Here is a 26,715-nt window from a genome sequence, read left to right as displayed (position 1 = left end):
AAAATTCCTTTAAACTGTGAAATATACTTGGGGAAGTTTAAGTGCTTGAAAAGAAGACCTTTTGCCTCGAGGAAATGGGCCACTCTCGGTTTTAGGACTGGAAATATGGACAGAGACATTTAGTAGAAAAAGAGATGAAGAGGATTTTCTTTTTCAGCAGCCTGCCTTTAAAAGGCCTGCCTTTAAAAGTACCCCAAGTGTGCAGCATAACCCATAACACAGCTCTGGAGAGACTGTAGGGATAGGAGAAAATTCATAACTTGCAGATCTGAATGGATGCAGATTGTGAGAGTAAAGACATCCCCTAAGCCTAAACCAAAAAAAGGAATTTTTCTCTCTAGAGTGAACTGAAATGATTATCTAAGTAGATAACTGACTGAAATGTTCTCTGTATGTTGCTGTTAAGAAGTGTGGAAGATGAGGGAAGGGAGAGAAGGGAATAATCTGGAAATCTTATTCTAAATTTATTTTCTTTATTTTGTGTTATTAATAAATTTCTTCTTATACCCTTTTAAGTTTTTGGCTTACCTTGTTTTTGCTCCTAAATCCTATCTCTAAAAAACTTGAATATATTAAAATTGTCAAACTCATTTCAAACCATGACACCCATGTCTTGGGGCCCTTTAAACAGCAGTCCAAAAACAAACATTTGGAGCTCTCTTGGCCCCAGCAGCTCTGACCAGAACCTCCCTGGGAGTGGGGCCTCTCCCAGCCGGGATCTCTCCCGTTTGCTGCCCTCGGGTGATCCCCGAACGCCGACGGGTCCTGGGCTGATCCCCCCACTGCTCGAGGCTCAGCCCTTGGTACAGTGAGGAGATGCAAATGGATCCACAGGGAGCATTTCCCTGCCTCCAAGGGGAATTTCTCACAGGGACCTTGCACTGACTCTGTCTGTGTGCACACACGTGTGCATCTGCCATGGCAAATGTGGGAGCAATGCTTCTCTCTCAGGTGTTTTATTAACTGAGACATCTGGTTGAGTCAAGCCTGTAAAGAAGTACAAGACGTAAGTTATGCTAAATGCTATTAAGTGTTATTCCTCTGTTGAGTATGCTAAGTTTAAGGTATAACTGAAGTACTGTTAAATTTGAGTGCTGTAAAGATTTTAGGCAATTTTCCTTTTTATCGCTACCCTCACTGTCCATTTCTCACATGTACCTGAACACACAAAGGAACAGTATTTTGGTCTGTGGTTATTAATATTAAAGCTGTTTTATATTGATATCCTTTCTAGTGGTTTTGTGCCTTCAGAAATTCTTCCTCTGCCTTGGCTTTACCCTTTCCCTCAGGCTGTTCAGATGATGCAGCTGAAAGGGGACGGGGAGTCTGTAGTCCTCGGCGCAGCCACACCCTTCCAGGGGCAGGGTGACATCTGTGTTTGTCACCATGAGCTCCATGGGGCATCAACCCCATCCCTGTGGCTTTGATGAAGTCACTGAGCTTGTGGTGTTCGGCCTAAAAGAGGGAAGGTTTCAGGGAGACCTTAGAGCCCCTCCCAGAGCCTCAAGAATCTCCAAGAACTAGAGAGGCCCTTTGGACAAAGGCCTGAAGTTAAAAGACAAGGGGTAGTGGCTTCCAACTGCCAGAGAACAGGGTTAAGTGGAATACTGGGAAGAAATTCTTCCCTGTGAGGGTGGTGAGGCCTGGCACAGGTTCCCAGAGAAACTGTGGCTGCCCCATCCCTGGAAGTATTCCAGATCATGTTGAATGGGGTTTGAAACAACCCAGCCTAATTGAAGCTGTCCCTGCTGGGAAAGGGGTGAGATCAGACAAAAACAACCACAAGTGTTCTCAAGATTGAGGAGGAGAAAGATGAGCTCTGGTGTACGGCTGGAAGGGGTGAAATGAACGGGCCAGGAGACCAGCTCCTTTTGGATTAAAGACCAGCTTTGGGGAGGGAACCCAAGGAGTCACGCACACCTCTGTTGTTCCCAATGGATGACACAAAGGAGGAGAAATTCTCCTTTGCCAGATGACAGAGCTGGGGCTTCCATCCTCACAAGAGTTCCTAGGAATACATTTGCAGGCTTTTGGTCTAGGGGTGTCTTGCAGATCGAGTGATGCTGAAGTCACGGCAACAAAGCGAAGAAGCTCTGGTTGGTGATTTCATCTTCTCCACTCTTTTCCCCACCTGAGAGTACCATTTTTCAGTCTTAGATGTTATACTGGCTCGTTTTTATGGATTTTCTTCACTGAATGATATCCCATGAGCACTTGCTTTCACACGCCTCTTTGGAGGGAGTAGCGGAGGTGGGCGTGGATGCGAGAGTGCGTACTGGGACAGGGGAAGGGACAAACAGCTAGGAGTATTAATAGTTTACAAAGACATAAAACCTTTACAAAAAATACTCAACACAAACAACAATTATAGTCACTTGGGTGGACACACATCAACACAAAGATCAACTGTAGCTAACTAGGTGGACAACTTGTAGAGAAAAACAGGCGTCTGGGAATTTATTCCCCACAATACTTCCCCCGCTTTTTGATTGGACTCAGGCCCGCATCAATTTGCAGTTTCTGATTCTTTATAGTAAAAAAAAGAGGGGGCTGGGCCTGTGCAGCTGCGGAGAGTAAACAGGAGCTGGGAGGCGGCAGTGGCCACAATGTGTCCCAGGTGGGAGCAGGGTGGAGGGAAAGCTCCCTGCTCACCATTTGGGTTTCTGGTGGTCAGCTGTATCCTCAGATGTAGGAGGCTGGATGTGGAGCAGATGGCTGGGCAGTGTCCGACCAAAGAGCACCTCACTTCCCGGTGTTCGGTCAATGTGGGCTGGAAAAGAGCAGTCCAGACTCCCTCAAACCCCACCGGGCCAGCGAGAGAGACACAGCCCACACCCCATCGCTTTGTCTTGAGCAATCTGGAGCTGGAAATGCCCGGCATGGAAATTATTTGCCTTGGAAATTATTTCACTTCCCTGAATGGCACAACATCCCTGTTCTCACACTTTCACAGAAAGTTGTCAGCTCAAAGTGTGGACAGGGTGAAACATGGTTGTGGCTGAAGCCCATCTTCTGGGGCCCTGTAAAGAGCAGTCCAAAAGGAGACCTTGGAGCTCTCCTGGCCCCAGCAGCTCTGACCAGAACCTCCCTGGGAGTGGGGCCTCTCCCAGCCGGGATCTCTCCCGTTTGCTGCCCTCGGGTGATCCCCAAACCCCGATGGGTCCTGGGCCGATCCTCCCACTGCTGGATCTGTCCTGTAGATCCGGCCCTGCATTCCCAGCTAATAGGAAGAGACATGAAGTTGGACTGCAGAGCTGGGCAGGGACAGCACCATTCCCATGTACTTTCAGTGGGAACTTGGTACATTTTTTAATTTCAGAATTAAATCCTTCTGACTATAGTGCCAGGTCACAGGTGACCTCCACTGAACCCTTGTGCCTGTGACCAAAAAGAGCTTTCAGCATGATAATTCATATCACCAGATGCTTGGACCATTCAATTGCACAGAAATGCAAAGTTTGTGCTGCTGTTCAGCAGAATGGGGCCATCCTCTGGTTGTCCAGCATCAGTGTCCAAGGAAGCCCTTGACTACCTCCATCCTGAACCTGGAAATCCTCGCAGGGGAGCTGAACAGAGACCCTGTACAGCAGCTTCAACCAAAATCCATTTTGTACTGAGCTTTGTCATTTTTTTTCTTACCCCTACATCAGATTTGGGTTTACTTTTGTGGTCTGTCTCCAGTGTGATGATTCTGTCCTCAGAATTTGTTCAATAAACAATATCCACGCTTCTCTGCAGAGCTTGTCCTTGCTGAAGTGTCCTAAATCGTTAATTTCCTTCTTTTATCCCACTCTAAAGATTCTGGCTCGTCTGTGAGAAGGGCAGGTTCCTGTCTCATACCAGAGCTCTTCCTAAGGCACGTGCCTGCAATGGTTGGGATGATGTTGAAAGTGCCAAGATCTCCTCATTCCTCCTGGAAGAGACCTGGTCAGCAGCCACATCTCTTACCCAGGGGGAACTGTCCCTGGTTTTCACACTGCCTTAAATGCAGGGGAAACCAAGGCACCACTGCCTCTGGAAAGGAAAATGAGAGTGAAAGATGAGTCAGGCTTTTGAAGACACAAGACACACATGAGTTTAGGCACCTAGAAAGCATTTATTGAAAAAATTGTTAGTACTTACCAGAAGACATAGACTTTGACATCTGAGATGGTTTTTTCTTCCTGTCTCTTGTTTTCATGACCATTGGAAAGCAGAAACTTTCCACAGTGCTTCTTTTCAAGGAAAGAACAACTCAGCCAGAGAGTGTTTCCCTGTCTTAATTTTAAAAAAAAGTGTCTGTCAGGGAAAGCAGGGCCTTCCCTTGAACTGGAGAAAATAAATCCTCTTCCTCTGAACTAGTATAATTTTGAAATTATGTGGCTCCCAGGAAAAGAGATGGTGATAGGATCAACAGTTTTGTACTAGTATGTATAACAAGACAAACAAAACCACAACAATTATGGAATTAACAAACAGAACAGGAACCCAGTTCCAGTCCCCTGGACCATGGGCACTTTCCCCTTTGGTGCAGTTACTGTCACAGCTGGCAGTGAGCGCTGGCAGGCTCCTGATGGGCAGGTGTGATGATCCCTGAAGCTGCAGGGGCACTGGGGTGATATTGGCTGTGTCCCAGGTAGGAAGGGATGGAGGAGAGGTGGGATGCTCGGAAACAGCAAGATGCAAACTGGAGAATGTCCTAGCAAGGCAGTGGTGCAGGGTCCAGCAGCAGAAGAAGAGGCAGCTCCCAGCGTTGGGATGGCGGCATTAGCACCGACTGTCCTCTTCCAAAGCCAAGAGTGAGCAAGAGACAGAAACTGCCCTCTACCTTCCTTTACCTGCTTCTAATCTCTCGATCTGCCCCCGCTTCACCCGTCCTTCAAGAGAAACTCCTAAGAAACCAGGGAGGTTTCCCCCTCCCCCTGTCTGAAAGACCTCACCATCTGCACTTTTTACACATGTCAATGGGAAAAAATTCCACAGGCAAAGAGGAAAGGGAAAGCTAACCCTCAATATTATCCAGCCAAATTTTTTTTCCCATACTAACATGTTACATTAAATTTAAACTTTTAAATTATATGCATGCATGCAATACCTTAATTATATACATATATACATACAGATGCAGACACAGACACAGAGGCATGAGTACTTTACCCTAAAACAAGGTTTTTCTGAGGTATGTATCAGGTCTTTTTATTCTTTTGCATCACCCACCAGGTGCAACCTAGTCCCAGAGTGTAGACAACCTCAAGGATGGTGGAGGCAGAATTAATTCAAACAGACTTTTTAGCATACTTCTTATGTGTACTCTTGAAACTTCAGTTTGTTTTTTCTATGGGTTTAAATTGGGTGGGGCTTGCTTGGTTAGTATAACTTCAGGTTAGCATAACTTCACTAACCATGTAGCTTTTTGTAAATTAATTGCCCAGTTTTTGAAAATTCCCTCACCTAGTGCTTTTAAGGTGGTTTTAAGCAGGCTGTTGCACCAATTTACTTCCCCAGGCACTGGTGCATGCTAAGAAATATGGCACACCCACTCAATGCCGAATTTTTTTGCCCAGGTGTTTATAAAGCCATTCTTGAAATGCGTCCTGTTGTCTTTTTCTTTTAGGGGTTCCATGCTTTTAAAGGACTTGCTTTTCCAGGTCCAGGATGGTGTTCCAAGCAGTGGCGTGGGGCACTGGGTAGGTCTCCAACCATCCGGTGGTGGCTTCCACCATGGTCAGCACGTAGCGCTTGCCTTGGCGGGTCTGAGGCAGTGTGATATAGTCAATCTGCCAGGCCTCTCCATACTTATATTTGGACCATCGCTCACCATACCAGAGGGGCTTCACCCACTTGGCCTGCTTGATTACAGCACGTTTTGTAGCCATTGGTAACCTGAGAAATACTGTCCATGGTTAAATGCATCCTTTGGTTTTGTGCCCACTTATAAATGGCATTTTTCCCTTGATGACCAGAGGCATCATGGGTCCATTAAGCTAGGAACAACTTTCCCTTGTGTTGTTAATCTAAATTTATTTGTGATACATTTATCTTTGCAGCCTGATTGACCTGCACATTGCTTCAGTGCTTCTTACGAGTCTGACTCTTGGGGACATGGGTATCTACATGATGGACTCCTACAGGTAGCTTCCCTATTTGAGTGGCAATGTCTTTCTACTCATTAGCAGTTTAGATTGGTTTTTCTTTATGTTGCTTGTTAGTATTTTTTCTATTTTTCTAGCCAACCTTATAGAGTATTGGCTACCATCCATGAATCAATATAAAGAGCTTTGGCTACTTCTTTCTTTCAGCAATGTCCAGGGCCAGCTGAACGGCTTTGAGTTCAGCAAGTTCACTTGATTTACTTTCTCCTTCAGTAGCTTTTGTGGCTCGTTGCATAGGGTTCCATGGAGCTGCTTTTTACTTCTGGTTTATTTTCACAATGTGACACGAACCGTTGGGAAAAAGAGCACAGCATGTTTTGTCTGTTGGCAGTTGGTTGTATGGTGGGGTTTTTTCAGCCTGTGTGGTATTTGTTCCTGCTTTTTTTCATCAGTGAGATTACAATTCTCACTTTTCAATCAGTTTTTATTTACTCCCAAAATTCCAGGCTGATTTGGCTTTTCCATACAGGGACACTGTGTGATGAGAGCAATCCACTTGCTTCATGTGGTATTTGTGCTGTGGTAGGTAGAGGGAACTTTCCCTTTGAACATCCACCCCTGTACTGCTAAGAGGAGTTGAGTTTCAGTGCGGATTACCTTTGAGGCGGTTGAACTTTTTCATAGACAGTTAAGATTTTTTGTTTGTTTGTTTTTGTTTTTGTTTTTTTGTGGAAGTGTTGTTGGTTTTGGACTCTGTGTAACTTTGGCTTCAGAATCCTACTGGTTGGTTTCATGTTTTTTTGGGTTCTTTTTGCCAAAGGCTCCAGGACAAACTACTGTCTTTGGCTGCAGAGTAAAGTGCATTCTTTTTGTTCATGTCTTGACTGGGCCAAGGGCTATTGCATGAGCGATTTCCTGCTTGATTTGGGCAAAGGCCTGCTTCTGTTCAGGGACCCAGTGGAAATCATTCTTCTTGCGGGTGATCACATAGAGCTGTCTCACAGTCTGGCTGTACTCAGGAATGTGCATTCTCTAAAAGCCTATGGCACCTAGGAAAGCTTGTGTTTCCTTCTTGCCAGTTGGTGCAGACATTGCTGTGACATTGTTGATGACTTCAGTGAGAATCTGACATCCTTCGTCTGGCCACTTTACCACAAGGAACTGGATTTGTCAGGCAGCTTCCTTGACTTTGCTCTTCTTGATGGCAAAGCTGGCTCCCAGTAGAATCTGGATGATTCTCTCCCCTTTCACAAATACTTCGATTGCTGTGTTCCTCCATACAATGATGTCATCAATCTACTGCAGATGTTCTGGAGCTTCACCCTTTTCCAGTGCAGCCTGGATCAATCCATGACAGATGGTGGGGCTGTGTTTCCACCCCTGGGACAGAAAGTTCCAGGTGTATTGCACATCCTTTCAGGTGAAAGCAAACTGAGGCCTGCACTCTGCTGCCAGAGGAATGAGGAAAAATGCATTTGCAATGTCAGCAGTGGTGTATCACCTTGCTGTCTTGGACTCCAGCTCGTACTGGAGTTCCAGCATGCCCGGCACGGCAGCGCTCAGTGGTGGAGTCACTTCATTCAAGGCACAATAGTCCACAGTCAGTCTCCATTCTCCGTCAGACTTGTGCACAGGCCAGATGGGGATGTGGATGGTGAGTGGACTTCACTGACCACCCCTTGGCTCTCTTGGTCACGGATCATCTTGTGAATGGAGGTCACAGCATCTCAACTCGTGTGGTACTGCCAGCGATGCACCGTTCAGGGGGCAATTGGTACCTGTTGCTCTGTCACTTTCAGGAGTTGGTCACACTACAGGTAGCTTTTTTGATAGTCCAGCAAGGTATTCAACTACTTAATACTGTCTGCCTCTACAGCAGCTATTCCAAAAGCCCAACTGAGTCCATTTGGGTTTTTGTAATAGCCATTCCAGAGGAAGCTTATGTCTAGAATACATGGAGCCTCTGGACCGGTTGCAATAAGATGTTTCTGCCACTCTCTCCCAGTCAGGCTCACCTCAGCTTTTAGCAGTCAATTCCTGCTATCCCCTTGTTTGTTTGGCAATGGAAATAGGTTCTGCCCTCACATGTCTGGATGGCATTATGGTACAATGTGAACTAGTATCAAATGTGCCAGGCCATCGGACCCACACCATCCAAAGACGCAGTTTTCCCATGCCTCTCCCTGGCTAGAGGCAGGGCCCCTCTAGCCCTGGTTATTATTTCCTTCCTGGGCATACATACTAGGAGTTTTTCCAAGGGCATCTTTAAGATCATCCTCTCTTCTGTAATACCTGGCAGTTTGGTCATGGGAGGTTGAAGCTACCTTCACTTTAGTAGAACTCCATCGGTTAGTGTTTCCCTCTGTAAATTAATGCATTTGTGCTGCCAGGTAGAAGTTGGTTTCCCATCCCACCTTCTCATGTCTTCCCCATGGTCACACAGAAAAAACTACCAGTCAGCTCCTGGCGTGTATCTTTTTTCCCTAGCTGGAAGACGTTAGGCTTTGATTCAGGGGCCTGTGACTTGCACAGGTGTGTCTTGGTTTTATTTGGGTTTGCCAATTTTAATATATTCAATTTCTTTTAGAGATAGGATTTAGGACCAAAGACAAGGCAGGCCTAAAACTTAAAAGGGTATAAGAAGAAATAATACAGAAAAAATAAGAAATTCGGAATAAGATTTCCAGATCATTCCCTCCTCCCCCACTCCACCTTCCATATTTCTTAACAACAACATACAGAGAACACTTCAGTCAGTTTTCCACTTAAATGATCATTTCAGTTCACTCTAGAGAGAAAAATTCCATTTTTGGTTTAGGCATAGGGGGTGACTTCACTTTCGCAATTTGCATCCACCTGGGGAAAATCTGCAAATCATGGAACTTCCTCCCATCTTCACAGTCTTTCCAGAGCTGTGTTATGGGTTATGTTACAGACATGGGGTATTACTTTTAAGGGCAAGCTGTTCAAACACAAAAATTCTCTTCATTTCTTTTTCCATCAAATGTTTCTGTCCATCTTTCCATTTTCCAGAACAAAGACCCCCATTCCCTTGGGGCAAGGATCTTTTTCCTCAAACACTTCAATCTCCCCAAGTAATTTTACACAATTTAAAAAAATTACAGTGTAGTCCAGTCCCCTCCCCTTAGCCCACAAAAAAGGGTTTTCCATCCAACTTATCCATGGCATCTCTTCAATCTCTTCCCATCTGGAAACTTAGTTCCCACTTCTCTGACTTCAGTATACTCCCTGCTTTATTCCTCTCATTCAGGGGAGGTCAGGAGATCTGCAGTCTTATCTGAGCATTAGAAGGGTTAAAATTGCATCCAGAAGGTGAAGGGAGCCGTGACAGGATTTTTCAGGCCACTCAGGCTGTGTGACAAGACTCGGCTGGGCTCTGTTCCAGCTGCATTTCTCCCAAGCTGCGTGGGCAGCTGGGGGGATTCTCCTCCCCCTGGTTGCTTTTAAGATGGTGGCAGGGCCCCGGCTGAGCTGTGGCCACGCTGGGGGAAACTAACATCTTAGCAAAGGTTTCCCTTTCCCCTGGCCATCAAGGCCCTTTGCTGAAAAACAGGGAAGGCGTCCATGGCTCTCCACCCCTGCCAGGCCGAGCTGCATGGGGAGAGGGGTGAGCCTGATTGTTACCTGCTTTCCCCAATGGAAGCGAAAAGAGACAGATTAACCTTACCAATGTGATTCATGAAAGCGAAATACCTTTTTAATAAGTTACCCAGGCTGTCAGTTATTAAATCAGCTTTCCGATTGGTCCCTGCAGCACACAGAGAAAGTTCTCATAGAGGAAACAGCCGCTCTATGTCTCTGTGCTTTGTGCTCCTCCTCTCAAGTGACTTTTCATGCACAACCAGCACAAGGTACCATATGGGAACAGTTCTTCCTCATCTCCTCCCTCATCTCCCTCATTTCCTCTTGGAGACTCTTAATTACAGCAGAGACATGAGCTTGCATTAGGCCGTTGATCATACTCTCCTAATTCCTAAGCTTATTGGTGACAGAATCCACTGTCTCTCAGTTGTTATCAGCATTAATTGTTACAATAAAGATGGTGCATTGAGATGGCCCCAGGTTTGTCAGATTCCACAATATCTGTCCTGTGCACCTGATCTTGTCAGGGTCATTGCCATGCTGTCCATCCCTCACAAAGAGTACCTCTAATACTGCCACTTCTCTCACCTGCTGAATCCCTTCCTCAAGGGTCTTCTGGCGAATTCTATGATGATACTCCTCCATTCTCTCTCTGTGGACAAACTCCTTGTTTACACTCATTAAAAGCCGTTCCCAGAGGGAAAGGGGCCTTGGTTTTCTTATAAATACTTGATTTAGGCTGAATCCTGGGTTAAGGGTTCCAAATTCCTTGCTTCAGTATCACCCGGTTGCGCGCCTGAATTCACACCTGAAGTAACAAAGTTGTATAAGCCTCACACCCCCTTCATACAATGTCTTTTTGCAGATTATGAAGACTTTCATACCACTTGGTGATGATCTCAACCTTTGCCTCCCCTGCTGGATGTGAGAGTTCTCCTTCTTTTTCTTATTAACTGAGTGTTTTGAGTTCATCTTAGATTTCCTTGTTTCCACAGGGAAGACTGCCACTGGCTGTGACTGCCCTTGCGATTCTGTTGGAACCTGGATGGTTTTAACGTCTGTGGGTTCCATTGCTGCACTATCAGACTCTCCCTCTTTAAGGCAGTGGGAGGGTTTTTGACTAGCTGGGGAGATTTACTTCTTCAGCATTTGGCCCATCTCACACATTTCCAGGTTTATTTCTGAGGTGAGCTGTGGGGCAGCATTCCTATTTTCTGGGGTAGAAACCAGGATGGTTATCCAAGCCAATCTCCTCTTACTTCTGAATGTTTACTAGAATAGGCATAACAGCAACATCAGCCACTGTATGATATCATTAGCATGTAGAGAAGATTTGAACTGTTCAAAAAAAGGTGGAATGGACATGAAAAGTTGGATGAGGGGTTGGGAAAAACTTTCCCCTGCTGTCACTTCCTCACAGTAAGTACCATTATTGAAGTAACCCCAAAAAGATACAGTTAGTGTGCAATAGCTCTGAATTCATGTACCCATCTTCCAGAGGAAGTTAAAATTCCATTAATTCCTCACCTTATCAACTCACAAAATAAACTGGATAACAGCAACAGTAGCCTTAGTTATAGGAGACATATTTGGATAAGGGGCTGCAAATGGGAGAGATATAGCTGTGATCACGTTCCACCTGAACCAGGGTAAGCTAGACCACATGGTGCCACCTAACACAAAAAATTAGATCACTCAAGAACTGTTTTTCCTTTTTCACCATTTTATCATGATGCCTTGAGGCTTCAGAGTTGGGTGCTAAAGTCTGTCCTGGTTTGAAAGACAGGTGTCTGTCAGGGAAAGCAGGGCCTTCTCTTGAAATGGAGAAAGTAAATCCCTCCTTCTGAATTAGTATAATTTAGAAATTGAGAGGCTCTCAGGCAAAGATACTGGGATAGGAATAAAGTTCTCCACTAGTATTTATATCAAGGAAAACAAAACACCAACAATTATGGAATTACCAGCAGACAGAACAGGAACCCAGTTCCAGTCCTCTTGGCCATGGCACAGTTGGATAGGGTGTGGAGAAAACTGGCATAGTGGGATGTGTCACTGTTGGCAAAGGGACAGTATGGGATCATGTAAAAAATACCACAGGTGTTCCCAGGACTGAGCAGGAGCAGGAGCTCTGCTGAAGGGCTGGAAGAGGGTTCACAGCACTGTGGTCTCTAATACCTTTCATTGCATTATCAAAGGAATTGGCAGTAATTAGGGTGGCTCTAAGTGCTGATAACTGGGCTGCAGGCAGCTGATTGCTGTCCTTCCCTTGGGCCATGTGAGTCTGCACTGGAATGATAGAAATGGGTGTCCATGAGCCCAAGGGAGGTTTTGGCAATGATTCTGGAGCTCTTCCCAGAATGGGAGTTGTGTCTGACATGTACATGCTTCAACAGTGCTGCCAGCACCACCAGTGCCACCAGCACCACCAGCATCCCTCTGCTGCTGGACAGACAATGACCCCTCAGGAAAGAGAAACGAGGAATCATTGAAGCCTGTCAGGTGAGGGAAGGAAGTTGGAGAATGGGACACTATTCTGGAAAGAAGTGTTTCTAATTACAGGGAAATGAGGAGACATTCACAAATGTTATTAACAGGTGCTATGGTGATTGGCTCTCACAGATGTTGAATGAATATTTTGTGTGTTTACAATGTTAAAAGAAGCTCTGTTCAGATGTGGAGTCTTTCTCATGTGAGTGCTGTGTTCATGTTGAATGCTGTCATGCTGATCTCTGACCATGGAGTGGAGCTGAAGCCACAAGGACTGCACAAGCTCCAGGAAGGCAGGATGAAGGAGGAGCTGTGTCAGAGGGGTGGAATATGTTTGAATGTGGGGCTTGGCTTACCAGGGGCTTGGCTTGCCAAGAGTATATAAGGCCTGATCCTGGTGTGGGCAGTGTGCCTCTGGCTGTGCCTCTGGCTGTGGGTGAGCACCCAGAGCTGTTCTTTTAACCTTATTTTGTCCCTTGTGGTAGTTTAATAAACTTTTTAAAATTTAATAAGTGCAGTGTCGTTTCTCACAACAAAGAATAGGACCACTTGCTTTGTAGGGGGAAAAAAATCAAGATCAATAACCCCAAGGCTGTAGAATTGTAAAACAACTTCTGTGATCCCACTAGACTTGGGAAACAACAGCAGGACAGGGCATGGAGTGGAGCTGGCAGGATGGGAATGGAGAGCTCCTGGTGATCTGGACACTTTCTCCTTCTTCATGTTCCTGACCTGGGAGGAACCGCCTTAGGACATGCATCCCAAAGGGCAAGAGGTACCAGGAACCATTGCTGATCTGGACAGACCCCCTTTGCCTGCTGCTGCCCCACAGTGAACAGGTCAGTGCAATGTTTTCCTACCTCTCTCCGCCACTTTCCTCTCCTCCAGCAGCTGCTCTGTTCTTGCGACCATTTCCTGGCGACTGCAGTGCCTTCCCCAGGTCCTCCCGCCTTTCCCTAAATTTCCCTTCCATATCCCCTGCTGAACAACCCAACCCTCCCATTTCCCTCTCCCATAATTTCCACCGCCCTCCTCCCCTCCACATCTCACTCCTCTCCACTGAATCCTTCCCACTGCAGGGAGCTGCTGAGTAGCTGCATGGTCCATCCCTGGATTCTCCAACCACTGACTCCCATCCACAGCCAGGAGCCACTTTGCACTGCCTGCACAAAGTCCATCCATGGAGGTGACCACCATGTCCACATCTCCTGCCTCACCCACTGAAGAGGACAATCTCTGTGAGATAGATGTCACCAGTGTGGTCATACACATTGTAACACTGCTCATCTGCCTCTGTGGGCTGGTTGGGAATGGGGCTGTCCTCTGGTTCCTTAGCCTAAAAATCCGTAACTCTGCCATCTTTGACCTGGCCTTTGGCGACTCCCTCTTTCTTCTCTTCACAGTCCCTGCTGCTGTCCTTTTCCTGGTGGAGGATGTGTCTTGCTCTCCTATCATGCCCCTGACGTACGTGAGCTTCCTTTTCCAGCTGTCAGTGGTCTTCTTCTACTGGGGGCTGTACCGACTGACTCAGAGCAGCAATGTAGTTGATATGTACGACCTCTGCAAACTCTGCTGCCGCTGTGAACTTCCTATACGCCTGTGGTGGATGGTGGACAGTGTCCAGTATTGGGCCTTCTTTGCTCTCTTCACTGTAATTCCCATGGTGATATCCCTGTGCCCATCCCACGAGCAGGGGCATTGCCGGGCAGTTCTCATCTCCATGTACGCCATCGTCCTGCTCCTCTTTGCTGCACCTGTGGTCATTTCCAGCATGATCCTCCTCATCAAGGCCAAGCATGGCTCCCAACAGCAGAAACCCAAGAGGCGAGACACTGTTATCTTCCTCATTGTGCTCTTCACTCTCCTTCTGGGCCTCTGCAATTTCCTGCAGCAGCTTGGCTACATCCTTGTGCCCTTCCAGTTTTTCTTCCTGCTCACCTGCATCCATAGCAGCATCAAACCCTATATCTACTTCTTGGCAGGGAGGTGCTGGAGTCCCTGCACCATGGGGTCCATCCAGCTATCCCTCCATAGGGTCTTTGAGGAAAAGAAAGATAAAAACACCTGCAGCCATGATGCCATCCTAGACACAGTGATCTAAGTCTTTTGATTGCTTCCACTGCTCCACTGAAGGACCTCAGCACAGGTTTCCTTGAGTCACCTGATTAATAAATATCCACAGCATCACCCTCCCTGTGCTGGTATACTCCTGTAGGAGAAGAGAGCACGGACATTGCCAGGGGCAATGTGTGAGGGATGCTTTGCCATAGAGCACATTGGAGCATGGCTTTCCTCCTCCCTGCTGTGCCCACATGGCTCCAGGCAGTGCAGCTGGGCCCAGTGCTGTTCCCCAGCTCTATTCCCCCTGGAATGACCCTCATTGCCTGGGGCCCAGGGAATAAACCCCATCCCCTTTGGCTACCCTTATGAGTTTCATGGTGTTTTGAGAGATTTCTTGCCTGCAAATAATGTGACATGTTAAGGCCTGGGGGCACACCCAGCCTTGGGTGGCAGTGATTTCCCCAATCCCTGTGGGGCTGGTGCCTCTCCATGGCAGGAGAAGGGTTGGGAGCACAGGGACCCTCCTTCCCCTTCTGTGCAGAAGAGCCAGCTCTGCATTCCCAGGTGATGGGAAGAGACACCAGGTAGGGCTGCAGATCTGGGCAGGGACAACATTCTCCTGTACTGTCAGTGAGAATTTGTCACATTCTTTAATTTGAGAATTAAATTGTCTGAGTAAAATGCCAGGTCAAAGGTGACCTCCACTGAACTCTTGTGCCTGCAACCAAAAAGAGCTTTCAACATGGAAATTCACATAATCAGACATTTGGACCATTTAATTGCACAGATATTTGGGGTTATGCTGCTGTTCAGAGGAATGGGACCATCGTCTGGTTCCTCAGCATCAAAGTCCAAGGAAGCCCTTGACCACCTCCATCCTGAACCTGACCATCCTTAGGAGGAGCTGAACAGCGGCTGTGTATAGCAGCTTCAGCCAAAATCCATCTTGTACTGAGCTTTGTCATTTTGTTATTACCCATACATCAGATTTGGGTTGTTGTTTTTCGGGTTTTTTTGGTTTTGTTTTGTTTGGTTTCTTTCTAGTGTGATTATTCTGACCTCAGAATTTGACCAATAAACAGCATCCACGCATCTGTGCAGCGCTTGTACCTGGTGAACAACGACCAAAATCACACATTGTTTTATTTTATCACATTCTAAATATTCTGTCTTGTCTATGAGGAGGGCAGGTACCTATCTCATACCAAAGCTCTTCCTAAGGCACGAGCCTGCAATGGTTGGGATGATGCGAACTGATGATCTGTGACGATCTCCTCATTCCTCCTGGGAGAGACCTGGGCAGCAACTACATCTCTTACCCAGGGGGAAGTTGTCCCTCCTTTTCCCACTGCCTTAAGTGCAGAGGAAAACAAGGTGCCACTCCTTTTGGAAAGGAAAATGAGAGTGAAAGCCATAGGTGCTGAGTCAGGCTTTGGAGACACAAGACACACATGAGATTAAGCATCAAGAAAGCATTTATTAAAAGAGTTGCTAGTAATTAGCATAGGAGAGAGACTTTGACATTGGAGAGGGCTTTTTCTTCCTGTCTCCTGTTTTCATGTCCATTGGAAAGCAGAAACTTTCAACAGTAAAACTTGTCAAGGAGAAAACAACTCAGCCAGGAATTGTTTCCCTGTCTTGGTTTGAAAGACAGGTGCCTGTCAGGGAAAGCCTGGCATTCCCTTGAACTGGAGAAAATAAATCCTCTCCCTCTGAACTAATATGATTTTGAAATTAAGGTACAAGGATAGAAATAACCATTTTTTACTAGAATATATAACAAGGAAAACAAAACAAAAAAAAAAATGGAATTAAGAACAAACAGAACAGGAACCTGGTTCCAGTCCTCTAGACCATGGGCACTTTCCCCTTTGGTGCAGTCACAGCTGGCAGTGAGCGCTGGCAGGCTCCTGATGGGCAGGTGTAATGATCCCTGAAGGGGATCATTACATGGATCATTACAGGGATCATGCCCTGTTGGGGCACTGGGGTGATGATGGCTGTGTCCCAGGTAGGAAGGGATGGAGGAGAGGTGGGATGCTCGGAAACAGCAAGATGCAAACTGGAGAATGTCCTAGCAAGGCAGTGGTGCAGGGTCTAGCAGCAGAAGAAGAGGCAGCTCCCAGCGTTGGGATGGCGGCATTAGCACCGACTGTCCTCTTCCAAAGCCAAGAGTGAGCAAGAGACAGAAACTGCCCTCTACCTTCCTTTACCTGCTTCTAATCTCTCGATCTGCCCCCGCTTCACCCGTCCTTCAAGAGAAACTCCTAAGAAAGCAGGGAGGTTCCTCCTCCCCCTGTCTCAAGGACCTCGCCATCTGCACTTTTTACACATGTCAATGGGAAAAAATTCCACAGGCAAAGAGTAAAAGAAAAACTAACTCCCAATACTATCCACCCCAATTTTTTTCCCATACTAACATGTGTGAGAGTCCGTCCGAGCCTCTCGTCTGTTTCTGCCCAACGACCCTCGCCTGAGGCCTGCACTGCCCAGGGATGGGAGGAACGCCAAGTGACTGTTCCGCAGGTGATGCCTACCAGGACTGGTTTCTCATGACAACTAGTCACGGGGAGTTTACACAACAAGCTCCCACAGATGAGAGACAATGGACTGGTCAGTATGGGCTGACTTGCGTGTGTTCATGACGACAAAGCTGGTCTGATGTGCCATGAAGTTTCCTGTTTCCACCTGTTCCTCCGCGTAACGAGCTCCACCTACAATAGTCCATAAATCTTCCCACCTTTTGGCCAGAAGCCACTCGCTTTGGGAAAGGACTATAAAAGTGACTTTCGCAAAGGAGACCCCCGAGATCTCCCCAGACGGCAACAGACACCTACTGGCTGGCTCCACAAGGATTCGTCTGCCCGTCTTGGTAGCTATAATCCCAACCCCCCTTTCTCTCTCTCTCTCTCTCTCTCTCTCTCTGTCCCACTATCGCATTTTTTGGTTGGCACTAAATAAATTGCATTTCTGTAGAAGTAAACTGGTTTTGTCCCCTGCTGTGTCTTTTGCACTCCGAGATCCATAAAGAACCAGTCGCGACTCGCTCATGATTTGGGCGGACTGTGACAACGTTACATTAAATTTAAAATTTAAATTATGTACATACATGCAGTACCATATATGTCACTATGCGGCTAGGGAACGGTGAAGGGGCATAGCAACAAATCTTCCTTCAGAAGCAGAAGAAAGCAAAAGCCAAAAGCCCTTTATTAAAGAAACAATCACACTTTTATAGACTGAGTTGTGGAACTGAGGATAGACTTGATTTCATTTGTGCAAGGAAAGTAACACCCCTTGTCATGTCTGTCACGCATCTAGCAGGTGTTTATCTCTGTTATTAATTCTTTCTTTTCTGTTGTCCTCTAGCAGCCTGAGAAAATCCAGGCTGTATTTTCCCTGGCTTTCACCAGTATCCGACACATATATACATGCAGATACAGATAGAGACACAGAGTCATGAGTACCCTAAAACAAGGTTTCTTTGAGGTATGTGTTGGGTATCTCCATCCTTTTGCACCACCCACCAGGTGCAACCTGCTTCCTGACCAAAGACAACTCCATGGATGAGATTGTCTTTGCTGGAGGCAGAATTCATTCAAGTAGGTTTTTGGTTTTTAGCATACTTTTTATGTGTACTATTGCAATTTTATCTCTATTTGGTGTTTCAAAGGGTTTAAATTGGGTGGCAGTTGCTTGTTAGTAGAACTTCGGGTGTTCACTACCCATGTGGCTCTGGGTAAATTAATTCTCCAGATTTTGAAAGTCTCCCCCATGCAGTGCTTTTGCTGGTGCATGGTAAGGAATATGGTACTCCTAATCAATGTCATGTTTTTTAGCCCAGGTGTTAATAAGGCCATCCTTGAAATGGGTCCTGTGGTCTGACTCAATTCTTTTAGGAGTACCATGCTTTTAAAGGATGTTTTGATTTACTTTGGTTTGCTAACTTTAATATACTCAATTTTTATTGTGAGATAGGATTTTGTTGTGACATAGGAGCAAAAACAAGGCAGATTCAAAATTTAAAAGTGTATCAAGAAAACCTTTATTAACAATACAATGAAAATAAGAAATTCAGGACAAGATTTTCAGGCCACTCCCTCCCCCTTTCTACTTCCCACACCTTAACAACAACATATAGAGACACTTCAGTCAGTCCTTTACCTAAATAATTGTTTCAGTTCACTTCAGGGAAAGGAGTTTCTTCTTGTTTGGCTTTAGGGATTTTTTTCAAGAGAAAAAATAAAGTTCTCTTGTGTCTTTATCTTTACTAATAGCAGCCGTCCAGGAGTCTATAAAATCATGAAACTCCTCTCATTTTCAGCGCTTTCCCAGAGCTGTGTTTGTGGGCTATGTTAAACTTACAAGGTATTACTTTTAAGGGTACGCTCTTCAAAGGCTAAAGTTCTCTTCATCTCTTTTCCTTTAAATTCTTCTGTTCATATTTCATTTTCAGCAACAGAGGTCCCCCTCTCTCCATCAGGGCAAAGGATTTTTTTCTCAAACACTTCAGCTTTCCTACGGTTTTTTCACAATTTATAGGAATCTTCAGTGCAGTATGGTCCATTCCTATAGCTTACAAAAAGATCTTTTAACTAACTTTCACATCATCTCCCTAATTTCTTCCCATCTGGAAACTTGGCTCTTACTTTACTAACTTTGGGAGAGTTTTCTGCTTTTCTTTCTGCTTAGGGGAGAATAAGAGGTCTGTAAGTTTTATGCAAGGATTGGCAGGGTGATAATTTCACACAGAAAACGCAGGGGCTGGGCCAGGTCATGCTGGAGCTGTGCTAGAATCTCAGGCTGCGCAGGCCACACTGGAGGGGGACGGCAGCTGGACGAAACTGAGAGTCCAGTGTGGAGGGGACTCTGCCAAAACGGAGCCCAGCTGCCTTCCCCCAAGCCCTGTGGGCAGCTGGGTGGGCTCTGGCTTCCTCATGGCTGCTACGAGCCAAAGGCAGGGCCCCACCGAGCCACATCTGCACTGGGGGGAGGGAGGGCTAGAATTTTCGCAACAAGCAACAAGCCCCTCCTTCCCCTGGAAACTGGGACCCCCGCCCGGCAGTTTCCCAAGCCCACCCCTGCCTGGCCCAGAACGCATGGGAGGTGAAGGGCAGGGGCCTGGGCCAGCCCGATGTTACCTTGTGGAATGCTGGAAATGAAAGAGAATTTTTTTTCCAGAGTTTGTTTACTTCGGATTGTAAATCACAGATCAAACTAACTTTTCCAATTAGTATTTTCAGACTGTCAAGAACCAAACCAGCCTCTAAGTGGTCCCACCAATTCACAGAAAAAGTTCTTAGAGAGAAAAACGGATAAGTGTGCCCTGCTCCTAGGTGCCTTCAATGCAAAACCAGCAAAAAGGACTTGTTTTTCAAGGCCCAAGATGGTGTTTCAAGCAGTGGCGTGAGGCACCCGATACATTTCTTACAATCTAGTGGTGGCTTTTACTATGGTCAGCATGTAGTGCTTGCCTTGGTGGGTTTCAGCAGTGTGATGCAATCAGTCTGCCAGGCTGCCCCACATTTATATTGGACCATCTCCCCCCACACCAGAAGGGCTTTACTCACTTGGCTTGCTTGATTACAGCACACGTTTTATAGTCATGGGTAACCTGAGAAAAACTGTCCGTGCTTAAATCCATCCTGTGGTTTTGTGCCTACTTCTAAGTGGCATTTTTGTGGCCTTGATGACCTGAGGCATCATAGGTCCATTGAGTTAGTAACAACTTTCCCTTGTGTCATTAATCTAAATTTATTTCTGATGCCTTTATCTTTGCAGCCTGATTTGATTGCTTGTTGTTTCTGTGTTTCTTATTAGCCTGACTCTTGGGAACATGGGTATCTACATGACAGATTTTTACAGGTAACTTCCCTATTTGAGTGGCAATGTCTTTCTACTCATTAGCAGTTTAGATTGGTTTTTCTTTGCATTGTTTGTTAGTATTTTTCTATTTTTCTAGCCAACCTTACACAATATTGCCTACCATCCATGCATCAGTATAATTGGTAAAAAGAGCTTTGGTTACTTCTTTCTTTCAGCAATGTCCAGGCCCAGCTGAACAACTTTGAGTAGAGCAAGTTGACTTATTTTCCCCTTCAGTAGCTTTTGTGGCTTGTTGTGTAGGGCTCCATGGAGCTGCTTTTTACTGCTGGTTTATTATTTTCATGATGCGACATGAATCATTGGGAAAAATGTCTGCTGGCAGTTGGTTTTATGGTGAGGTTTTTTCAGCCGTGGTTACTCGTTCCTGCTTTTTTCATCAGTGAGATTATGATTTTACTTTTCAGCCTGTTTGTAATTATTTCCAAAATTCCAGGGCAATGTAGCTTTTCAATACAGGTGTGCTGTGTGATGAGAGCAGTCCACTTGCTTCATGAGGTATTTGTGCATGTAGTGGGTAGAGGGAACTTTCCCTTTGAATATCCACCCCAGTACTGGTAGTTGGTGTGCTAAGAGGAGTTGTGTTTCAGTGTGGATTACTTTTAAAGCAGTTTGAATTTTTCATAGGCAGAAAAGATTTTTTTGGTTTTTTGTTTTTTGGGGTTTTTTTTTGTGAAAGTGTAGTTGGCTTTGGACTCTGTAGCTTTATCTTCATAACCTAGTGGGTTTTGGCTGCAGAGTAAAGAACATTCTTTACTTTCTGTCTATGTCCTGACTGGGCCAAGGGCTATTGCATGAGCAATTTCCTCCTTGATTTTGGCAAAGGCCTGCTGCTGTTCAGGGCCCGAAGGAGAATCATTCTTCTTGTGGGTGACCACATAGAGAGGTCTCACAGTCTGGCTGTACTCAGGAATGTGCATTCTCTAAAAGCCTATGGCACCTAGGAAAGCTTGTGTTTCCTTCTTGCCAGTTGGTGCAGACATTGCTGTGACATTGTTGATGACTTCAGTGGGAATCTGACATCCTTCGTCTGGCCACTTTACCACAAGGAATTGGATTTGTCAGGCAGGTTCCTTGACTTTGCTCTTCTTGATGGCAAACCAGCTCCCAGTAGAATCTGGATTATTCTCTCCCCTTTCACAAATACTTCAGTTGCTGTGTTCCCCCACACAATGATGTCATCATTACAGCTATTTTGGAGCTTCACCCTTTTCCAGTGCAGCCTGGATCAGTCCATGGCAGATGGTGGGGCTGTGTTTCCATTTCTGGGGTAGTCAGTTCCAGGTGTACAGCCCTTCCAGGTCAAAGCAGAGGCCTGCACTCTGTTGCACTCAGGGGATCATGGCATTTCCATTTGTCTGATACTGCCAGTGGTGCCCTGTCAAGGTGGCAATTGGTACCTGTTGCTCTGTCACCTTCAGCAGTCCTACTGAAGATGGGTGCTTGATAGTCTTTAACTGCTTAAGGCCCTCTGCCTCTACAGGAGCTATTCCAAAAGACCATTTGAGTCCCTTTGAGTTTTTATAATAGCCATCCCAGAGATAGTCTATGCCCAAAATACATGGAACCTCTGTGCCAGTCACAATAATATGATTTTGCCACTTCTTCCTAGTTACATTCACCTCAGCTTTTAATAGAGTCAGTTCCTGCCATCCCCCTGTTACTTTGGCAATGGAAACAGGTTCTTCCCCCACATGTCCTGATGGCATTAGGCCACACTGTGAACCAGCATCAACTAATATCCTCTGTTTCTGTGACTTTGATGTGCCAGGCCATCAGATCCGCACTGTCCCAAAGATCTGGTTTGCCTGTGCCTCTTCCTGGCTGGAGGCAGGGCCCCTCTAGCCCTATTCATTTTTCCCTTCCTAGGCATACATACTAGAGATTCGTTCAAGGGGATCTGACAGATCATACTCTCTTCTGCAATATCTGGAAGCTTGATCATGGGAAGTTGAGGCTACCTTCACTTTAGTGTAGCTCCCTTGGTTAGTGTTTCACTCCCTGAGTTGATACACACATGCTGCCAGGACAGAAGTGGGTTCCCATCCCATTTTCCCATGTCTTCCCTATGGTCATGCATAAAAAACTGCAGGTCAGCTCATGGGTTTCATCCTTTTTCCCTAGCTGAGGGACATTGGACATTGATTTTGGGGCCTGTGATTTGCACAAGTGCCATATGGGAAGCGTTCCTCCTCATCTTTTCCCTCATCTCCCTCATTTCCTCTTGGAGGCTCTTGATTACAGCAGAGATATGAGCCTGCATCAGGCCATTGATTATACTCTCAAAATTTCTAAGCTTGTTAGCAACAGAACCCCGTCTCTCAGCTATTATTAGCATTAATCATTGCAATAAAGGTGGTGTATTGAGATGACCCCAGGTTTGCCAGTTTCCACATCTGCCCTATGCATCTGACCTAGACTGGGTCATTGTCATGCTGTCCATCCCTCCCAAAGAGTACCTCTAATACTGACACTTCTCTCAGCTGCTGGATCCCTTCCTCAAGGGTCTTCCAGTGCATTCTATGATGGTGTTCCTAAACTCTCTGTGTGGACAAACTTCTATTTCACACTCATTGAAAGCCACTCCCAGAGGGAAAGAGGGCCTGGCTCCCATACGAATACCTGATTCACACCTGAGTCCTGTGTTAAGGGTTCCAAATTCTGTGCCTCAGTACCATCCAGTTGCATGCCTTGTACCCATAAGGTCCCAGACCCAAAGTAACCACTTTGTTTAAGTCTCACAGCCCCATAGCACAATGTCTTTTTGCAGATTACAGGGCCTTTAATATGACTGGGACTTGGTAATGATTTCAGCCTCTGGCTCCTCTGCTGGTTGTGAGGACCCTCCTTTCTTATCCTTATTACATGGGTGCTTTGATAAAATTTTAGACTGCTTTGTTGCCACAGTGGCGACTGCTGCTTGTCCTTGCAGTTCAGCTGGAACCTGGATGGTTTTTACGTCAGTGGGTTCCCCTGCTGCACCATCAGTCTCTTCCACTTTTAGGCAGGGGGAGGGCTTCTCACCAGCTGGAGAGATGTACTCCTTCAGCACCTGGCCCATTTCTCACCTCTCCTTCACTAGAAGCCACATCCAATCCAGGTGGTTCACTTCTGAGGTGGGATGTAGGACATGGACAGGTTGTGGGGCAGCATCCCTATTTCCTTGGGTAGGTATCAGGGTGGTTATCCAAGTCAATCTCCTCTTATTTCCAAATGCCAAATAGAACAGGTTTAACAGGTATATCAGCAACACCAGCCACTGTATGATATCATTAGCATGTAGAGAAGATTTTAATCATTCAAAAACTGGTGGGGTGGACCTAAAACTCTGGGTGAAGGGTTGGGAGAAAATTTGCCCAGCTGTCACTTCCTCAAAGTAGGTACCATTATTGAAGTAACCCCAAAAAGATACAGTTAGTGTGCAATAGCTCTGAATTCATGTACCCACCTTCCAGAGGAAGTTAAAAATCCAAGAATTCCTTACTTTATTAACCCACAAAATGAACTGGGTAACAGCAATAGTAGCCTCAGTTATAGGACCAATGTTGAGATAAGAGTCTGCAAATGGGAGAGATATAGCTGTGACCACGTGTCACCACAACCAGGATCAGCTAGACCACATGGTGCCACCTAACACAAAAAATTAGATCGCACAAGAACTGTTATTCCTTTTCACCTTTTTCTCAGACCCCCGCATTGGATGCCAAAATCTGTCCTGGTTTGAAAGAAAGGTGTCTGCTAGGGAAAGCATGAAATGGAGAAAGTAAATCCCTTCCACTGAACTAGTATAATTTTGAAATGAATGGACTTTCAGTCCAACATACTAGGATAGAAATAACAGTTCTTTACTAATACATATAACAAGGCAAACAAAACAACAATGACTCTGGAATTAACAACAAACAGAACAGTAACCCATTTCCAGTCCTCTCGGCCATGGGCAGTTTCCCCTTTGGTGCAGTCACAGCTGGCAGTGAGCACTGGCAGGCTCCTGATGGGCAGGTGCAGGGGCACTGGGGTGATTGTGGCTGTGTCCCAGATGGAAAGGGGTGGAGGAAGCCACTAACCCTGGGGCAGTATCAGTCCCAATGATCCAACAGGATGCTTGGAAATAGCAAGATGAAGCAGGAGAACATTCCAGCGAGGGCAGTGGTGTGGGGTCAAGCAGCAGAAGTGGCAGCACCCGGCATTCTGATGGCATTGGTAGCAGCTGGGACCTTTCTCCTCCGAATCCAAGAGCAAGCAAGAGCCAGCAACTGCCCCCCACTCTCTTTTTCCTGCTTCTAATCTTGCTGTGTTACACCTCCACTCAGAGAGACAAAATCCCAAAAAACGGGGACATTCCCACACCAATTTCTAGTCCTCACTCTCCTCAAGGACCTAGCCATCAGTGTGTCTTAGCATGTCAATGGGAAAAAGTGCACAGGCAAAGAAGAAAGAAAACAAAACAAAACAAAACAAAACCCAGAGAGCAGCTCTCTTGGTTACAACCCTTACACAGTTGCAGGTTTCACCTGCATCATCTTCTACACTTCCCTGGCAGTCAGACAGCAGCCTACAGTGAATTCCAAGGAATTCCTGGAAAGCTGAAGTGATATGATTTCTACCCAGGCTGACATGCCTCAGGGATCTGGCATGATCGTGCTGGAAACTGGCACCTGTGGTGACTCTGGGACCAGAACTGTCACTTCTCTGCTGACACCGCATCTGTGTCCCCAGCTATGGAATCTCACATCCCCTGACCAGGCCAGTCCTTTCAAGTGCCAACAATTCATGATCCATGAGCTAAAGAGGCTTCTGGAGAAATGTAGAGTGACTTTCACAAGTGCATGGAGTGACACGACAAGCTGGAATGGCTTCCCCCTGAGAGAGGGTGGGTTCAGATTGGATATTGGGAAGGAATCCTTCCCTGTGAGGGTGCTGAGGCCCTGGCACAGGTTGCCCAGAGAGGCTGTGGCTGTCGCATCCCTGGAAGTGACAAGGCCAGGTTGGATGGGGATTGGAGCAACCTGGCATAGTGAAAGGTGTCACTGCTGGCAAAGGGACAGTATGGGATCAAGTGAAAACAACCACCAATGTTCCCAGCACTGAGGAGGAGCAGGAGCTCTGCTGAAGAGCTGGAAGGGAGTTCACAGCACTCTGGTCTCCAATACATTTCATTGAATTATCAAAGGGATTGGAAGTAATTGGGGTGGCTGATAACTGGGCTGCAGGCAGCTGATTGCTGTCATTCCCTTGGGCGGTGTGAGTCTGCACTGGAATGATAGAAATGGGTGTCCGTGGCCCAGGGGAGGTTTTGGCAATGATTCTGGAGCTCTTCCTAGAATGGGAGTTGTGTCTGACATGTACTCAGATGCTTCAACAGTGCCACCAGCACCACCAGCATCCCTCTGCTGCAGGATGGACAATGACCCTTCAGGAAGGAGAAATCAGGAATGGTAGAAGCCTGTCAAGTGAGGGAAGGAAGCTGGAGAATGGGACACTCTTCTGGAAAGAAGTGTTTCTAATTACAGGGAAATGGTATGATGATTGGCACTTACAGATGTAGAATGAATATTATGTGTGTTTACAATGTTAAAAGAAGCTCTGTTCAGATGTGGAGTCTTTCTCATGTGAGTGCTGTGTTCATGTTGAATGCTGTCATGCTGATCTCTGACCATGGAGTGGAGCTGAAGCCACAAGGACTGCACAAGCTCCAGGAAGGCAGGATGAAGGAGGAGCTGTATCAGAGGGGTGGAATATGTTTGAATGTGGGGCTTGGCTTACCAGGGGCTTGGCTTACCAAGAGTATATAAGGCCTGTTCCTGGTGTGGGCAGTGTGCCTCTGGCTGTGCCTCTGGCTGTGGGTGAGCACCCAGAGCTGTTCCTTTAACCTTATTTTGTCCCTTGTGGTAGTTTAATAAACTTTTTAAAACTTTAGTAAGTGCAGTGTCGTTTCTCACAACAAAGAATAGGACCATTTGCTTTGTAGGGGGAAAAAGCCAAGATCAATAACCCAAAGGCTGTGAATTCTGATGGATCCAAAGTTGTAAAACAACTTCTGACTGCCCTGTGACCCCACCAGCTTTGGTAAACAACAGAGTGACAGGGCATGGAGAGGAGCCTGCAGGATGGGAATGGGGAGCTCCTGCTGATCTGGGCACTTTCTCCTTCTTCATGTTCCTGACCTGGGAGGATCTACTTTAGGATATTGGTCCCAAATGAACAAGAGGTACCAGGAAGCGCTGCTGATCTGGACAGACCCCCTTTGACTGCTGCTGCCCCACAGTGAACAGGTCAATGCAATGTTTTCCTTCCTCCCCCACCTTCCTCTCCTCCAGCAGCTTCTCTGTCCCTGTCACCCTCTCCTGGTGACTGCAGTGCCCTCCCCAGGTTCCCCCTCCTTTGCCCTGTGCTTCCCATCTGTATCCTGACATTGAAATTGGCTGAAATATAACTTCTAACACAATGGGAAGCATTTGGTAGCAGGAATTCTTTACCTGCACAGGATACACAGAAGGATCTCTGCCAGATCTGTGTGTGTGGTGAGACTTTACAACAGGGGTTTTATCCCTTATGAGAGGAATGTTACATTTGTCTTTACAAACAAATTGTAGATCTGTTGGTAGGT

The 26,715-nt window shown here is 46.2% G+C and overlaps 3 protein-coding genes and 1 pseudogene across 7 annotated transcripts in view; all 4 read left to right on the top strand.

The window, feature by feature from the left end:
- LOC306803428 (mas-related G-protein coupled receptor member F-like) overlaps nt 1–4,037 on the top strand; it is a 143,459-nt gene extending 139,422 nt beyond the window's left edge. The window contains exon 5 of the mRNA XM_079308831.1: nt 3,818–4,037. The gene's annotated coding sequence lies outside the window, so the exon portion shown is untranslated. The remainder of the gene's footprint in view (nt 1–3,817) is intronic.
- The window catches only part of LOC306803424 (mas-related G-protein coupled receptor member H-like), a 100,177-nt pseudogene that overhangs the window by 28,878 nt on the left and 44,584 nt on the right, over nt 1–26,715 (top strand). The gene's annotated exons all lie outside the window — the stretch shown is intronic.
- Nucleotides 1–26,715, top strand: part of LOC306803421 (mas-related G-protein coupled receptor member H-like) — an 87,209-nt gene that overhangs the window by 49,506 nt on the left and 10,988 nt on the right. For 2 of the 4 annotated variants that reach the window (XM_079308821.1, XM_079308820.1), the window contains exon 2: nt 12,937–13,000. The exons of 1 other annotated variant lie outside the window; for it this stretch is intronic. The gene's annotated coding sequence lies outside the window, so the exon portion shown is untranslated. Of the gene's footprint in view, nt 1–12,936; nt 13,001–26,198; nt 26,381–26,715 lie in introns of those variants that run through there. One more of the 4 variants, XM_079308823.1, reaches the window with a different exon arrangement.
- Nucleotides 13,317–14,329, top strand: LOC306803431 (uncharacterized protein). The gene has a single exon (XM_079308836.1). It carries the CDS (start codon nt 13,342–13,344, stop codon nt 14,260–14,262), a length of 921 nt encoding a protein of 306 aa, XP_079164962.1. The 5' UTR covers nt 13,317–13,341; the 3' UTR covers nt 14,263–14,329.

The sequence above is a fragment of the Erithacus rubecula genome (assembly GCF_903797595.1).
Source record: "Erithacus rubecula genome assembly, chromosome: 6".
Lineage (NCBI taxonomy): Eukaryota > Metazoa > Chordata > Aves > Passeriformes > Muscicapidae > Erithacus > Erithacus rubecula.
This window is presented reverse-complemented; position numbering and strand designations above follow the sequence as displayed.

Excerpts from the sequence above, each read along its gene's own strand:
- LOC306803431 (XM_079308836.1), top strand. The coding sequence starts at position 13,342 with ATGGAGGTGACCACCATGTCCACATCTCCTGCCTCACCCACTGAAGAG.